Genomic DNA, 18,904 nt, shown 5'->3' with positions numbered 1-18,904 from the left:
TGGGTTAAACATTTGCCACTTAAGGTCATTAGCTTAGCTGCGACATGTTACCAAACCAATAAATATAACATTATTAGGTAAGAGACTTAAAAAAAATCTGAATTAAGGATGAATAAATGTTATTAAGATGAACTATATGTGAACTTTCAGTTTAAAAATATACTTTTAAAGAACAGAATTATCAAAAGCTTCCATTTTTACTACTTTCTCCTCCAGTAATTATCTCTTATGTGATAATTTGATAAGCTCTAGGAGAATAAGAAAAAGTCCTTTTAGAATTCATGATAGGTTTAATCAGGTAATTCCAGGAGGGAAAAAAACCATTAAAATAAAATCTTATGATAATCATCTGGTATGTCCAATGACATGGGTATAATGGTTACAAACTTATAATGTATTATTTACATTATATACTCAAAACTATCAAGCTAGTTAACTGTATCTGAGGAGACACATTATGACATAAGTTAAACAGTTTTTCATTGTTCATTAGAAAGAATGCAGTCAAGCTTTTAATGGAAATAATATACAAGTGAGGCACTTTTGAGGTCAGAAATAGAAAGCAAACGACACTACACACTGGAAATGTTCACAAAAATCTATGTGTATTTTTAATACAAAGACTTTTCAACTCATTTATTCTTGAAAAATTTCAAGACTAACAACTGATGCAATTTAAGAAGCTTTCAGGAATAATGGCTAACATTTCAGTGTACCAAAGCATATGAACGTCTTGTAACCACCTGGCTGCTAGGCAAACAGTACCTAATACCTTAAAGCCTTTTTTTTTTTTTCTTTTGGTTTATGTAAATCACCTCAGGTTGTGTTTGTTTTAAAGAAATTCATTCTTTACGTCTGTCTCACTGCAAAAGACCTCATGGTGTTATTATCATGATTTATAGACTTTTTTAGTGCAACAATAGTGCCAGTTTCTAGTGCTTCCTCTTACACTTTAAAATGTGATCATGGAAGTCAAATCGAGAATGAGCATAATAATTAGTAAAGAATCCTTGCTTTTCAGGTAACTAAAGTTTTCTAAGTTTTATGCGGAAAAAATGTTACACTTGCTTAATGTACCTCTTAATGCACCTCTGGGCTACAATTAAAAACCCAATTTAACACATATTTCCAAGCGTAATCACAAAATTGAACATAAATTTCAACACAAGAAATATCCTTAAAATTCTTTACATTGACCATTTAGAGGAAAGCACATTTCCTGTCTCTAGAGACTTACATGCATATTAAGAAACATTTCTGTGCCATTTAATTAAGGGGGCAAGGGAGAGGAAAAAGAAAAGAAAAAGCAAGACTTACCCAAGATATCAGATGGCACTACACACATGAATTGAAAGTGCATTTACATTACTTCAAAAGCTCATTTTAGGCACTGCTGAATAACCAATGAAAATATGTAGTTCAAGTTTTTCCCTTTAAATTCTAACCCCACCCCATCATCATCTCAGAAACATACACACGGCTGGGGGCAGTGGCTCACGCCTGTAATCCCAGCATGTTGGGAGGCTGAGGCGGGTGGATCACCTAAGGTCAGGAGTTCGAGTCCAACCTGGCCAACATGGTGAAACCCCATCTCTACTAAAAATACAAAAACTTAGCTGGGCATGGTGGTGGGCACCTGTAATCCCAGCTACTTGGGAGGTTGAGGCAGGAGAATTACTTGAACCCAGGGGGCAGAGGTTGCAGTGAGCTGAGATTGCACCATTGCACTCCAGCCTGAGCAACAAAAGTGAAACTCCGTCTCAAAAAAACCAGAAAGAAACGTACACACACACTCTTTCTGAAGTTGTCATGATAAAATACAGGTGTGATTATGTTTTTCCATGTTTTGAGAATTATTTTTAAAAATTCTCCCTGACTGGCAGAAGGAGGAAAAAAATACCATTTTGGTAATGGCTTTTGAGAGTTAAAGCAACTGGTTCTATAAATGCCTCAGTACATCCATTAAGTTTGATTGCCAGTCCCAAATATCAACCAATATTTTAAAACAGGATATGTAAGAAAAAAGTGCTTAAAATCTTTCAGCAAGCCAAAAGACACATTAGGAAAATAACCGTTTTACAATTCCTTTGAGATAGTTCTTATTCCTGGTTTCCCTGGTAGAGGTGGTCACCATATAAATAGCCCTTTAATGGTAGTAGTGATGAACCCTGTCAGATCCCTATTGCCATCTCACGTCTCTGGCCTGGAAATCATCCAGTAGGTGGTGCTGAAGCTCCACACGACATACTTCTTCAGCAATCAAATGATGTCCCTTTTCAAGCCAGGAAAAATATCATTTAAGAATTATCAATTCCGAACAAAACAAGTTCATCGGACCAGTCTTGCTTGTCATACCATCTAGATGATTCCATTTTCAATCCTATTACTGAAGCAGCTGTCTTGAGCCATCTGCTTATATCAGATAAAAACAAAGAAAAGTTTTAGGGGAAAAGCCAATTGGCAGTGCTGAATCTGTACAGAGAATGAGAAAATGTTCCTGAAGGTGCCTATACACATGTTTAAGAATCAGTGATTTAAACTACCCATTTGCTTTCACAAAGGAATTCTAATTTACTCAAAAGAAAATTTCCACATAAGGATTCAGAGAACATTATATCATCAGTTAGTCTTATAGACTGATTTAGAAACTGGGTATGTTAACTATAAAGATCCAAGGTAAAATAAAAACCATTTCATCACCATAGTTTTTAATGAAGAAACTTGTTTAAAATTGTAAAGGAAAAAATGGGAATGGGACGGCAAAATCTTAGCAGCAAAGTGGTTAAACAAATTGAAAATATTAATGCACAAACATTAAAATATTAAAGCATATATGTTGCATATAAAATACAGTACAGAACCAGGAGTTGCACTATACTGATTAGTGCTTAACAGAAGAAATGATTAAATTTGTTCCTCCCAGAAGTATATACACAGTTCATTTCCACAGCATTTTCCTATAGAGCCAGCAAGTTATTTTCTTCAGTAATTCACACCTTGATCAAACCTGAATTATAAACTTAGCACTTACAAATATGAAAATTCATTCACAAGGAAAAACAGTATTTCCATTTCACCAATAAAAATTTTGAAAGTTAACAGTCTATTCTAGGAAACCAAGCTTAGCTGAAAACTTCAGGGATGAAGATCATCTGTTGTAGCAGCATTCAAATATATAAACAGTAAAAATAAGACTTAAAACTGCTGCTACAGTGTCATGTTTTGGATTTAGTTCATCCAATTGATTTTTAGTACAAAACTAGAAATACCCTCTTCTTCATAACATCTATAGTTATCAATATATTTTTCTTCTTTTCAATGTGAAATAATACTTCAAGATGATCTATATACACAATGTTGTCAGTTCAAGCTGTCATATAAATATAAATGCTTTCTTAAAAAAAGTATTTTACAGACAGATAGTGTTATATACATTGTTCCGTTTGATCCGGGGCAAAAGAAAAAAGCTAACACAAGCTTATGTGTGATATATAAAAAGAACGATACATAAATGACGTTTAAAAACCTGCATAGAAAATGAGCTTCAAATGGTAGTGTGATTTTAATTTTTATCACCTCTGAAACTTCAAGCCATTAAAAAAAAGGCACACTTCTCAACTTTATCCCTCTAAGGGAATGTTCTTAAAGAACCCTTTCCTTGGTTAGAGTTTTAATGTAACACTTAAGAAAACAACAACAAAAACAAAAACAGACAATTTGACTTCAAGGTACTTTAAGGTTTGTTGGAACATTTATCCAACTATTTTGTAAATTAAACATCCAGTAATATAATGCTCTGCAAAAGAAATACATTTATATGTACAAGATACTTCATTTACAATGTTGGATTAAATACTTTCCTGGGATAGTTTAGCACACATTTTAACATAAAATAATTTTGCTTTTGGCCAGTTTAAATAAAAATAAAATGTAACTGATAAAAAGTTATCATTGTTATGTAAATAATAAGCACTGAGGATTAAGCTAAAAAATTAGTAACACAGCTGAACATATTCTGGTTTAGCAGAATGATAAATGAAGATCTCAAGAGGAAGCTTTTACACTGACTATCCAGTCAAACTTTCTGCCTTGTAAAACATTTGTAAATGCAATATAATTTTTTGAAGGAGGAAACTCTGAAAGAAAACAACTTGCTGGTTGAATACCACAAAAACAACTAAAAAACTTCACTTTTTTTCTATGTTTGTTTACTCAGTCTTTTTATATAAAAATAAGTGTTACGTTCCCATCAAAACATTAGACAATTACATCTGTGCTTTAAAAAAAAAGTTGGTCACTCAAGGCTATTAGAGTATTTTTAAGGATTTTAGATTACCAGAATGTACAGATATAACTCAATATAAATTGTAGCCAAAGAGAAATAAGGATGAAAATATCAAATCATTCACATGGAATAAAAACATTATTAACTAGATGAGTTAAATATTCAAAATATATGGAATGTGACAGTAGATATACATATATATATATCTACTTCAGAACTAGGAAGGGGAAGAAAAGTTTAATATGTAATAATTCGTACCTTACATTTAGTTAAATATAAACATTTGTTATTTATACATAAAACTGCTTTCAAAAAACAACTAATAAATGATTTAGTTGCACTTGTTTTACTTCTTGTAATTGCCAAGTGTTAACTTTTCTTAAATTGAAATCAACTGTCCCCTAGTGCACTTTTATTTTTAGTTCATGTCCTAATAAATTCAAACCTTTAAAAGTCCCATCACCTAATGCATAAATATACAAAAATGCCAAAAAATTAATCCCTTTTAGTTGGATCATATTTTATGCTGACTTTTTATAGCCAAATAACCAGAAATGGTTTCCTTCTGCAAATACTCTACAACCTGTAACAAAACATGCCATGCACTCAAGGGAAAAGTTGGGCATGGCGTGAAACGCCAAGAACTGATGAGTTCTGCTTCCTCCATGTGTGGCCCCAATGATACCAGGCAAGATTCCATATTGCTTGCCAAAAGCTTCCACAAATCCAAGTTAGCTAATTCCTGGAAACAAAGATTTTAAGCTCATTTTGGCACTGGACCATTTCATCCAGCAGCTTTATGTTTCCCACCACAGCAACCACATGCCTCACCACAGCGATGGCACATTCTCAAAGGGACGTAGCAGCACATACATGGTACAATGAAAGACAAAGCTAGCAGGGCTAACCATCGCAAGCAGAACTTGTCGTCGCTAGTGTCACACGAACAGGGATCAGAAAAATCTCCCTCTGAGTCTGACATACAATGATACAACATGCTCTCTGCACAGAGCATGCAACTAACTTGATATATGCATCTTTTAATAGGGTCTGGAGCATCCTGACATTTTCCCCTGACATTTTCTTCATGATTAAACCTTTCCTGGCAGTATACGCAGCGAGAACGTTCACCGTCCTCTTTTCTTCGTTTTGACTTCTTAATTTTTAATGAGGAAGGCTGCGTCTTAAATACCACAGAGTCTTTAGGTGAACTTAACTTAGTCTCCTCCCCACAAGAGTACAGATAGTCTGATTTTTTACTGTCTGGTTTAGAAAACTGAATACTGGAATCAGCATCATCTCTTTCCAAGTCATTTTTCCACATGTCAGGATGTCTGTAGTCTGCATAGCGACGTATTAAGATATCTCGAGGGTTTATTCTGACAATCTCATCCTCATCTTGAAAGCTGACATGTCTGATTGATTTTAAAGGTACCTAAAAAAGAAACAGATAAAAACTGCAATGAGGGCTATGATGCTTAATTTTATGTGTCACCTTGGTGGGGCCACAGTGTCCAGATATTTGTTCAAATATTATTCTGGATGTTTCCATGATATGTTTTTGGGATGAGATCTACATTTCAATTGGTGGACTATGAGCAAAGCACAGTACCTTCTGTGATGTAGGTGGACCTCATGAAATCCACTGAAGGCTTTACTAGAACTAAGGCTGAGCTCCCCCTGAGCAAGAAGAAATTCTGCCAGCAGGGTGCCTCTGGACTCAGACTACAACTATTTCTTGGGTCTCCAGACAGCCTACCCTGCAGATTTTGGATCTGTACCTCTACTATTGCATGAGCCATTTCCTTAAAATAAAATCCATCCGTCCGTCCCTCTGTCAGTCCCTCCGTCCGTCCGTCCGTCCCTCCCTCCATCCATCCCTCCGTCCGCCCGCCCGCCCGCCCTTCTGTCTGTCCGTATGCCCGCCCGTCCGTCTGTCTGTCCGTCCATCCATCCGTCCATCCATCCATCTATCCTGTTGGTTCTACTCTGGAAAACTTTGACTAGTACTGATTTTAGTGTCAGTATTAGTCAAAGTGCGGTGCCACTCTAACAAATACCTAAAAATGTGGAAATGGTTTTGGAACTGGGTAATGGGTAGAGGTGGAAAGTATTTTGAGATGCATGTTAGAAAGAGCCTTGAAGAGACTGTTGCTTCTAAATATGGACTCTAAAAGTGATTCTGGTAAGATCTCAGACGGAAATGAAGAACATGTTTTGGACACTGGAAGGAAGGCAACCTGTGTTATAAAGCAGCAAATAACCTGGCTAAATTGTGTTCTTGTGTTTTTTAGAAAGTAGAACTTGTGAGTGATTAACCTAAATATTTAGGAGATATTTCTAAGCAAAGTGTTGAAGGTGTAGTCTAGTTTTTCCTTGCTGCTTATAGTAACATTCGAGAGGAGAGAGAGAAATTGAAAGAAGAAACTGTTAAGCAAAAAGGAAGAGAACATGAAGATTTGATACGTTCTACGTTTACCCATTTGCAATAAAATGAGAAAGCATGTTCAGAGAGAATATCTAGGGTGTAGTTGGACAATCATATGGTAAAACAAAATGCTGTCAATCTGGAATGAAGGGGACAGAGTCAGGACAAAATGAAGGAAGACTGTTGGACTTCTGGAATTCTACAAGACGGGCCAAGGGAGTAATGTGAAATATGACTATCTTTCAAGAAAAGGGAAGAATGAGCCTGAAGGCAGGCAGTTCCAGAGGGTGGGGTCAATTCCTCAGTGTGGGTGGGCCAGGCTGTAGCAGCCCAGAGCCCTGGGGGCAATGCTGACACCTATAGCTGAGAGGGTGGGGCTACCATTCCAGCAGGCCCAGAGGGCAGAACATTAAAACAAAAAGGATTATTCTTAATTCTAAAATCTTTTTAAAAAAATCTTAAAATATTTTAAAAAGTTTAAAAATCTAATGGAATTATTGTAAGGTTTTGGAATTGCTTGTGACCCATGACATCTTTCTTCCATTCAACTTCTCACTTTTTGAATAGGAATGCCTATCCTGTACCTTTCCTATCATGATATTCTCTAACCTATCCTATCATAGTATTTGTACTAAGAAATTACAAATTTCACAGGTTCATAGCTGAAGACGAATTTTGCCTCAAGATATATGTACCTTGTCTTACCCACACTTGATTGAAAGATGTTATTCGGATGAGATTTGGGACTTAAGAGTTGATACTGGAATGGGTTATATCTTTGGGGCTGTTGGGATGAGGATGAATGTATTTTGCCTGTGAGAAGGGCGTGAATCTGGGGACAAAGGACAAAATGTTATGGTCTGACTTATGTCCTCTTCAAATTCATATGTTGAGGCCCTAGCCTCCAGTAATGTGACTGTATTTGGAGACAGAGCCTTTTAAGAGGTGACTAAATTAAAATGTGGCCCTTAGGAGAGACTTTAATCCAATCTGACTGTTTTCTTTATGAAGAAATTTGGACACACAGAGAAAGACACCAGGGATGTTCGTGCAGAGGAAAGACCATGTGAGGGCAAAGTGAAAAGGCAGCTACCTGCAAGCCAAGAAGAAAGTACTCAGAAGAAACCAAACCTACCAACAACTTTGATCTTGGACTTCTACGAATTTTAAGAGAATAAATTTCTGTTGTTGAAGCTACCCAGTCTATAGTATTTTATTGTGGGAGTCCTAGCAAATTAATACAAAGACATACATGTTTATAGCTTTGGTACACAAAAAGTCTCTGAAAAATGATGTAAAATACCCCTACCTCCACAACCCTTCTGGGAAGGTTGGCTCTTTGAGGCCAAAGAACAAAATTAAGTCTTTTGACTCCTTCCATTATCCATAAATGCAGGCAGGCTTCTAACTAGACAAATTTGTATCTTTAGCTCCAGTTCCTGGACATAGTGACTAGTCTACTACAAGTAAGCATCTGACTCAGTTTGGGGTACACTTCCGTTCCCCAGATATATGGAATTAGGGTTAAAAAATTTTTAGGTCTGAGCTAAAGGTAGGGTGACAGATACAGTTTATTAAATTAACAATATATAATTCCTTTTGGTCCTATCTGACGAAAAACTCCAGCAATCTTTTAGACTCGAATGAGAAGCTTGGAAAGTTTTTAACTAATGGCATTTATAAGCACATATGCAGCAAATTTACACAATGAAAAACTTTTTAGTGCAATTCAACTATATGGAGAATTAGAAAGACTGGAAAACTTCACCTATATACTAATTAGTTAAATTCCAAATCAGAAGATAAACTAACATTACTTACCCTATTTTGGGACTTTAGGCTTCCACATTCCTTGGATATTTGCCGCTGTACATATTCCATACTTCTGCTTTGAATGTCCAAGCCTGGCTGACCAAATGTTATCTAAAATACAAACAATTTCTACTTAAATGACACAAGAATTTTTTACTTTTAATGAAACTATGTACAGTGTATATTCCAAAACCTCATAACCTATTAGCAGTAAAGTTTTTCAAAAACGGTTTTGAGAATAAAATATAATTATTTCCCCCCACCTAAAACACAAACAAAAACTGTAGGTCTTTTCTTACACATTTAAACTTTAACAAGTAATGAATACATAGTCAAAAAAGTACAAACAACCCAAATACTTATCAACTAATGAATGGATAAACAAAATGTAGTAAATCCATAGAGTGGAATATTATTCAACCACAAAAAGAAATAAAGTAGTTACACATGTCACAATAATGGTTGCCAGGGGCTGGGAATAGGGAAGGAGTGGCAATGACTGATAATCAGTGTGGGTTTTTTGGGAAGTGATATGGAATTTGATACTGCTGATGGCTGCATAAGCTTGTGAATGTAATAAAAACCACCAAATTATATACTTTTTTAAAGGATGATTTTGTGGTAGGTGAATTACATAGCAATGAAAAAATAGGAATCTTTAGTGTCCTGATACATTTACAAGTGTTTTGAATTGCAAAGCCCATTTCAGACCTAAATTACAGCTAAAATGTATGAATGTTTAATTTTTAAAATTTTATGGTGAAAAATTCCAATATACATAAAAGGAGAGAATAATGTAATGAATCACCACGGGTCTATTATCTAGCCTCAGTTATCATCAACATTTTGGCAATCTTGTTTACTTCTTATTTTTCCAGATAATTTTGATCCAACTCCTACTGTAATATACTTAATAAAAACTATAACCCTGAAAATAAATAGTAATACATGCAGATAGCAAAATTTTCACATAGTATAAAAGCACATGAAGTAAAAATCTTCCTTCCATCTTAGACCTTTCAGTCTCAGTTTTAAAAGCTAACTATCATAAAAAAAATTTTTTTAGTATATTCTTCCAAAAATTTTTACACACACACACACACCCCTTTAAAATAGGACCCTTTGTACTGTGCCCTTGGTTTCTGCATTTAATGATACAATATGGAGGCCATTCTATGTTTATAAGTAGAATATGTAAGAATTTAGAAATTAACAAGAGGAAATAACTATGGATTAAATGGTCTGGGAAGGCATGAAAGGAAATGTGACTTGAAGGAAACACAGAATAAGCTAGGTATTTGGTCAAGTGAAAAACAGAAGAACATTACACAAAAGGAAGCAGAGAGAACCATTTTCTTTCCTGGTACAATACAATGACCTCAACTAGTATATTAAATATGTATTTCTAAGAACTATTTTAAAGAGTAAAAATGTCCATTTTCTCACCACTGTCTCAGAAAAAAGTCATACACACCACTTAAACAATACACACTTTGAAAACTACCTGAGTCAATAGGGTATCTGAATATTAGCTCTCTCACACAATCTCTAAGTGAAAAGACAAATAAATGGACAATATTGACCTTTTCACACTTACTAAAAACAGATGTGATAAGTTACACCCCAATTAATTTCTGCTTTTTAATATCCTCAAAATTTGGTCCTTTTGCTATAATCTTCAGGAAAATTTATCAGCTGAAAAAGTCGTAAGAGATGCTTCTTCAAAGCTGGTCACAATTAAATTTTAAAAGGATTCCATTTATAATAAAACAATAAAAATGGTACAAAGAAATAACACTATAAAATATGTATTATCCTTTCACAAAGAAAATGCAAAGTTTTATATAAAGATACAGAAAAAGAGCTAAACAGAGGGATATATCATATTCACGAATAAGATGATAAATTATCCCCTACACTAATATACACATTCAGAGTAATTCAAATATAAACCACAAAAGGATTCGTCACCAGATTTGACAAGTTGGTTCTAATTTTTTTAAAAGGGTAAACAGCCAAATCTGGGAAAAAAAAAAAAAAAGATCCAAGAGGAATAACAAAGTTAGGCACTTTCTCTACAAATATTAAGTTATTATAGAGCTACAGCATTTCTAGAGTAAAGATGACAATGTGGTACTAATTTCGATTAGAGACATCAGAAATACTCAAACATACATAGCAATCTGACGTGACGGATATGGTACTGCGTATCAGTGCAGAGAAAGGCTCCAATAAATAGTGAGGGGACAATTAGTAACTTATGTGGAAAAATAAAATTTGATCCCTACCATAGAAATCAATTTAAAGTGGATTAAAGACAAAACTTTAGAACTTTTAGATTAGGAAGAAAATCTTTAAGATAAGGATAGGGAGGGGTCTGTAAAAATAATAAAAGATATCATAAATTCAACTGCATTAAAATTTATAATGTCTGTTCACCAAAACACCACAAAGAGTGAAAAATAATCACAAACTAGGAGATACTAGCCGCAAATAAAACTCAGAAAGATCTGAATCCAGAATATACAGACAAGTGACACAGAACATTTGATTACCTAGCAAAAGGCCGTATGAGAGCATGCAGTTAAAATCCATTTGTAACGGAACAATCACAGTTATTTCCAAAGTCTTTCAATACTCAATACATATTCCCTGTACGCACGGTACATACACATGAATCCTAAAGTCCAATTTGTCCCAGAACCTTCTGTAGCACATCATTGTCAAAAATCAAATGCTAAATACTCTAAAGAAACTCATGCACATGAATAGTTGCGGACAAGAAAGTTTGTACTAGTAGTATGCCTCTAACAACAAAAACCTGAAAACAACTGAAATATCCAATTGGGAGAATAAAAAGAAACAAGTTTTAGAACTATCAAGGAAAGCATGAGAATGTCAGACAAATACAATTCCAGGAAATAGTTACCTCTAGGATGAAAGCAAAGGTATAGACTGGGGGTGTTCCTGTTTTGTTTGGTGGTTTCTCAAGTATTCAGTAAATATATTCTTTTTTATGTATTAAACATGTCATAAATCTCTGACATATGCTGTCATATTTGTCTACAGTGAAATGAACCCGGTAATGTGAAAGTAAAAGAAACTGAGTTAAAGAACTATATAATGGCTTCCAGGCCTTTTAAACTTTGAAACAATGTATCTATCCATCCAAAAGATTTTTTTTTTCTTTTTTTGAGACGAGGTCTTACTCTATCACCCAGATTGAGTGCAATGGTGTGCGTGGCTCACTGCAGCCTGGACCTCGCTGGCTCAAGCAATTCTCCTGCTTTAGACTCCTGAGTAGCTGAGACTACAGGTGTGTACCACTATGCCCGGCTAATTTATATATACATATATAATTATATATTATATATATACACACATGTATGTATATATAAATGTGTATATATACACACACATATATATGTATATATAAATTTATATGTTAGAGATGGAGTCTTGCTATGTTGCCCAAGTGGTCTCAAATGCCTAGTCTCAAGTGATCCTCCTACCTCAACCTCCCATTGTGCTGGGATTGCAAGGGTAAGCAACCATGCCTGGCCTCAAAAGATTTAGTAGCTCTTCAAAGCATTAAAAAACGAGTCAAAGACAAACACTGGCAATGCCTATTGAAGCTTTACTAAGGGAACCTAAGCTAACGCAGTTGATAATTCTTTATGGGTCCCATCTCTGCAGATCTAGTGAGCATATGCACTACCGGCCTTTTGTTTTGAACTGTCTTTTCAAGGACATCTGTACAGTGATACCCTTGAAAGACATACTGTTTCCCCTTTGGAAACAGGCTTGTTTAGTGTCCAGTATAACAAAGACAGTATCTCCTTCCTCAGCAAGTAAGGCAGGCTATTGAACTGCATTAAAAGTCATTATAAAAGACTTGGCTTCCCTAAGTTCAGGGTTCCAAAGCTGGGATGCAAATCCACTGAGCGGACAATGTATTTCTGAGCATCATTCCCATGGGATTTGGAGGAGCAAGGGAAACCAACACAAACATGAAGCTCATGCTACTATTGTACTGTGAAGAATAACAAAGTCCTTTGTCTCTGACCCAGCAGCCACGTCTTCTAGCAGCATTCATAAAACTAGTAAGTTAACTTGCTAGCTTACTCTTTATAGTTCAGCAAGGCAACTGTCTAGTCCTTTTGGCAAGGTTGTTCCTCTGTTGTAGAAAAGGACCCATCAATTTACCCCAGTTGAATGTTATTAAACATTCAAAGGACATAGTTATTTTGTTGAGCATTTACACTCACCAAGCTAGCTTTCAGTGATGATCTGATAAAGACCTATTTTAGGTAGAGAATGTGTTAATCACGCTACTACAAGTAACTACAGTCCTCAGGACGGTTGAAATCAAATTTTATGTTCCGATTTTCACCTATCATTTTCTTAAACTCGATTACTTGAATCTCTGAAAATGACTTTAGTCCTAGTATCCTATGAAAATAAGGTGTCTGGTCTGCAAGCTGAGGGCCAGATTCTGTACTATGGAAAACTCATCCTGTGAGGCCTTCTGGGTCACATACAAATGGACAATTGCTACACTATCCTAACAGCACTGTGCTGAATGGTACTGTGTTTTATTCCTATTAAGAAACTTCTACAATATTTCTTTACTATACGTATAGCTATAGTCTACTGCAGCTTTAAAAGAGAAAACCATTCCATTATAATTCCTATTAAATTGAGAAGTTCACCGATTATAACATCAGCAAATGTGTAAACATCTAGTTATGCAAATTCATATAATATAACCCTTGTTTCTCTAAGTCACATCAATCTTGGAGAAAAGAAAAAGTATCAATTACAAGTATTATTGTTCTATTTATTTGACGTTTTCCCTAAGTGCTTTATATATAAAACATTAATTATTTAATATTCATAACAACTCTAGGAGGTAGATACTGATATTATACCAATTTACAGATGAGGATACTAAGGCACAAAGAACGTAAGTAACTTGTCCAAGGCCACACAGCCAGTAAGTAAAGAAGCTGGAATTCAGACCCAAACAGAATAGGCTCTAGAGGCCATGTCATAATCCCAAAGCTAAGAGCTGTCTGCCAAATGTTGTTCACGTCTCTCTCTGTAGTTATTTAGCACTTTTTGTGCTTTCTACCTGATAACTACCTTATTCAACCACCCCATCATAACCGCCATTACTATTTTGGGAGAAGAGTTCAGTTCTTTTTCCCCATTAATCAAAAAACACCTTTAAATTTATAGTTCTTTCAGCCAAAGAAGGTAGGCCAAATAAATTCCCTGGGCCTGGGATGAGGAATACTGGTATATCATAACGTCCCTGTGTTCCATTCACCATGTTTCCTTTCCCTGCTCAACTGTATGAATCAGTGAATTAGTTCAGGATATGCATACTTTACCTCTCTCCTACGTTGACATGAGTTTTTCTGCCCATTCAATATGTGGGAATATATTTTGTATTAAAAACTGTTAAAATGAGTATCTCCAGATTCAAATGTCTCATAGGATGCCTGGATGCTTATAAGCAAATATGACTCCTGGTGGGTTCATTCTAATATCCCAAAATCTCTAGCGAAAACATGCAGATTGCTTTTAGCCTTTAGTCTTGCAATTATTTTGCTCAAGGTAAAACTGGCTTGCAATTTTTTCCTTAATTTTTCTTTAATTTTTTATAAAATTTCATAATAAATTTGGACAACATACATAAACTACAGATAATTTTTAATCACTAAAATTAGGTAGTTGGCCAGTTTGTTGTGAGGATTAAGAGTTACATAAGTAAAGCACTTAAAACAGTATCTAGCACATAGTAGTTACCAGCTATAATAAAAATTAATAATAATGATCAGTGAAAAATAAAGCTACAGGGAGCCTGGGAGACTTACTTGGAGACTTTTACAATCCATGTCTACCTTGAATAATTCAAACTGTATTTGCTATGGTATGAAAGTTGCTGGAAGAAAAGGTCCTAGATGATCTAGACGTTTTTTTGTTCTCTCTCTACCCACTTTTAAGACTTTAGGACAAGAATAGTATGGCCCACAATGCTGAATTTATCAAGTTTGAATTTCATTAACTTTCTGTCTCCATAGCAAATCTGTAACTCTACCTAAACTTCACTTGCACCTCTCTCTTCTCATGCAATTCTCCTGTCTTTACAGTCTCTGCTGCACCTTTCTCTATCAATTTCTCTCTGTCCTGAATCTTTTAATTTCTCCACTTTCTTTATCTTATGACCATATTCATTTCTTGACCCTGGACCCCTCGAACTCCATCTATTTGTTAAGGAAGGCTTTTGCAGTCAAGCTTCTAGAGAAGTGGCTAGCAAACATCATCTTGGTTTCCTCTCCAGTCATGCACACCACTTAATCCCACTGAAAATGTGGTACAGTTATCAATTACCTTTATAGAAATGAATCTGAATTTTATTGGGGCATTTTTGCTGTAAAATATTAACTAACTACTCCATCATTTCCTTTCCTTACTCCATCACTGTCCTCCCCAGGCTTCTGAGACACCCTTTTCTGGTTCGTCTAATATGACTGCTCTTTCTTAACTCACTGATTCAATATTTAGTGATTCCCTACTGTTAATAGTTTTAAAATAGAACATAGTCTTCCAAAGTAATTCTAACTGTCCCCATAGTTTCAATTTTCTTTCTCTGATAATGATTTCCAAAATTTATCTCCAGTCTTTAGCTCTCCCTGAGCTTCAAACAACATTTAAAGAGCTACTGGCTGAAAATTCCTAAATCTGTTCAAAGGCATGAAGTCACAGACTCCAGGAGCTCTGTACACCCAAAACAAAATACATAACCTAATACCTAGGTATAGCATAATAAAACATCTGAAAACAATAAAGATATCATTTCTTAATAGGAAGGGCAGAAACTTCTCTATGGTATTACATTTTTTAAATTGATGAAAGAAAATAAATTGTAACAGAATTCAATGAAAAGCAAAACATCCTTCAAAAATGAAGGAAATAAAAGATTTTTTTTCAGATAAATGAAAACTGAGGTTCAGCAAGCACCAATAAACAGCAAATGATCCTAGATGGAAGTATAATACATAAGGTATTGAAGAATGTCAAGTCATAAAAAGGTGAATAAACCTAAATGAATGCTGACTGTTTAAAATATTTTTGTAAGGTTTTAAATTTTATAGAGATAAAGTTTGTAATAGCAATTACATAAAAGGTAAAAAGGAGGTAAACTGAGTTAAGATACTGTAGATCTGTGCATTATCCTTAAAATGGTAAAACATTAATACACGATAGATTTTAAGGAGGCAAGATACATTTGTAATCTCTAGGATAATCACTAAAAATACTGAACAACTGTATTACTAATTAGCTAATAAAGGGATGAGAATCAAGTAATTAAATATATTTGAATAAGCACAGTGAAGGAAAAAAACACAGCAAATGGGGCAAATAAAAAATGAATAAAATGGTAGATTTATATCAATAATTGTAGTAAAAGTAAATGAACTAAATACTCCAATTAAAAGACAAAGACACTCTGGGGAAAAAAAACCCAAACCCAACTATATATGGTTTAAAAGAGAGGTCTGAAATGTTGGAAGTAAAAGGAAAAATACAAACAAAAAAAACTATTGTGAAAGTGCTAACTAGAAGAAAATTGATGTAATCAGATATCAACAAAGTATTTGTAGGCAAGAAGTATTACTAGAGACAAAGGAGGATATCTCATAATGACAAAAGAATCGATTTAACAAAAAGGCTGTTATACCCAACTACTAAAAATGTGCATTCTTTTTTAATGTACATAAAACACTAGGCCAGGCGCGGTGGCTCACGCCTGTAATCCCAGCACTTTGGGAGGCCGAGGTGGGTGGATCATGAGGTCAGGATATCAAGACCATCCTGGCTAACACGGTGAAACCCCATCTCTATTAAAAATACAAAAAATTAGCTGGGCATGGTGGCAGGCGCCTGTAGTCCCAGCTACTCGGGAGGCTGAGGCAAGAGAATGGCGTGAACCCGGGTGGCAGAGCTTGCAGTGAGCTGAGATCACACCACTGCACTCTAGCCTGGGCAACAGAGCGAGACTCCATCTCAAAAATAAAACAAAACAACAACAACAAAATACACTGACTATATGCTGGGCCATCAACCAAGTTCCAACAAATACAAAAAAAATGAAGTCATACATGAAATAATCTTTATTTGTAACATTAAAGAGAAAACTAGAAAACCCCAAATATTTAGAAATGAAACAACCCATTTCTGAATAATGGTAAAAATACGGCATATCATCATTTTGCCAATGATGGGTATTGGAAGCAGAATAGCATATGGTAGTTCACTCCTTTATTCATTCTACCTCTGGTATGTCTAAAATTTTCCATTAAAAATTAATAAACTAGAAAATATTGTAAAATGTGGATAGAGCACTTAAATGAAATTTTATAGCCTTAAATACCTATATTAGAAAAAGAGAGAAAAAGAGGAAAAAAGCTGAAAACAAAAATCAAGAAACTAAGCTTTCACAAGAATCTAAAACCAAGAAGAATAAAGCTAAAACGTAATAGTGTAGGCAAATAGAAGAAGCAGAAATCAATGAAATAGAAAACAAACATTTAAAAAAGTAAAAAATCCAAAAGTTATCTTTGAAAAGGCTAAAAATGATCAATTCCTAAGCAAGAATAATCAGAGAGAAGGCACATATTTTCAATATCAGCAACCAAAAATGGGATATATTTATGCCAATGAACTTAAAAATTTGGATGAAATAGACAAAGTTACTGTAAACTATAACTTGTGATAGCTGACACAAAAACAATTAGGAAACGTGAATAGTCCTGTGTCTGTTAAAGAAACTAAAATTCCATAGTTCAAAACCATCTAAAAAAAAAAATCCAGGCCCAGATGGCTTCACTGGGGAATTCTACCAAACCTTTAAGAAAGAAATAACAACCAATCTTTAACTCTTCCATACATGCAAAAAAGAAATACTGTCCAACTTATTTTATAAAGCCAGCATACCCTGATAGCAACAGCTGATAAAAACATTGTAAGGGGCCGGGTGCAGGGCTCACGCCTACAATCCCAGCACTTTGGGAGGCTGAGGTGGGTGGATCACGAGGTCAGGAATTCGACACCAGCCTGACCAAGATGATGAAATCCCATCTCTACTAAAAACTACAAAAAAATTAGCCAGGTGTGGTGGCAGGTGCCTGTAATCCCAGCTACTCGGGAGGCTGAGGCAGGAGCATCACTTGAACCCAGGCGGCAGAGGTTGCAGTGAGCCGAGATCATGCCACTGTACTCCAGCCTGGGTGACAGAGTGAGACTCTGTCTCAAAAAAAAAAAAGGAAAAAAAATATTATAAGGAAGAAAAATTATGTTGATCTCTTTTATAAGCACAGACATAAAAATCCAAGATGAAATACTGACAAATCCGTATGCTTGAATGTATATGTATATATGTATGTGTGTGTGTATAATGAATATATCACATGGCAACCACGATGGGTTTATTCCAAGACTGCAAGGTTGCAAACCAATGACTGCAATTTAACAGGATAAAGGAAGAAAAAATTAGAATCACCTCAATTACTGCGGAAAAAGCATGTAATAAAAATTTAGTTCTGTAAGAACAAAAGGTTATCCTTAATCTGATAAAGAGATCTATAAAAACATATAGTAAACACATCATAATTAATGATAAATATTGAAAGTTTTCCTGTGAGATAAGGGGTAAAATAAGAATGCTTGTGATGTCCCCTTGCTCAATCACTACACCCATATAGGACTTTATGGTGTATATGTTTATTGTTTCACTCTGGATTTGATTCATTATAAATCAAATTATCCTGGTTTTTTTTGTTTGTTTGTTTTACTGTGTCTGGTAAAGGGCATATGGTTTTAATGTCCTTATCTAAGACATCATCCAATTTCTACACATATAAACAACGTGCTGAAAAAATACTTTATCTTCTTACCTGATTGGCTTGGCTTTGCATGTAGACTCTTCTGGCATTCAGATCTTCAAAGGGAGAAGGTCTTATATTTGAGCTTCTATAAGGCTCACTGGTAACAACTGTCTCTTGCTGAAAAAGGTGATCCTTCACTAGAGAACTGGAAGAATCCTCTTCAGTTGCCTGTTGGGAACAACCCTCAACTCATTAGTTGCCAGAATAAAAACCACCACCACCACAAAATAAGATACTAAAAATGTATTAGTATTTGGCAAGTCAGTAAGTATGTATCACTGCCATTACTATAAATTGCAATTCCCAAAACTCAAATGTACGTGGTTAGAAAGCTATGTCAAAATACAGTAATATGAACTTTGAGAAAAATTCAACTTCCTGAGAAAAACGGGCTTTATTAAAAATAATGTGAAGAACTAAAAG

At 34.9% G+C, this 18,904-nt stretch overlaps 1 protein-coding gene across 1 annotated transcript in view; it reads right to left on the bottom strand.

Moving 5' to 3' along the window:
- Positions 1 to 771: 771 nt before the first annotated feature.
- The window catches only part of SPRED1 (sprouty related EVH1 domain containing 1), a 100,429-nt gene continuing 82,296 nt past the window's right edge, over positions 772 to 18,904 (bottom strand). Inside the window, exons 5-7 of the mRNA XM_008017098.3 lie at positions 18,491 to 18,649; positions 8,535 to 8,636; positions 772 to 5,720 (exon numbers count right to left, since the gene is read on the bottom strand). Of these exons, the coding sequence (XP_008015289.2) occupies positions 5,070 to 5,720; positions 8,535 to 8,636; positions 18,491 to 18,649 (912 nt within the window). The 3' untranslated portion in view covers positions 772 to 5,069. The remainder of the gene's footprint in view (positions 5,721 to 8,534; positions 8,637 to 18,490; positions 18,650 to 18,904) is intronic.

This window comes from Chlorocebus sabaeus, chromosome 26 (assembly GCF_047675955.1).
Source record: "Chlorocebus sabaeus isolate Y175 chromosome 26, mChlSab1.0.hap1, whole genome shotgun sequence".
Taxonomy (NCBI): Eukaryota; Metazoa; Chordata; class Mammalia; order Primates; family Cercopithecidae; genus Chlorocebus; species Chlorocebus sabaeus.
The sequence above is the reverse complement of the archived record's forward strand: the minus strand, read 5'-3'. Positions and strand labels throughout refer to the sequence as shown.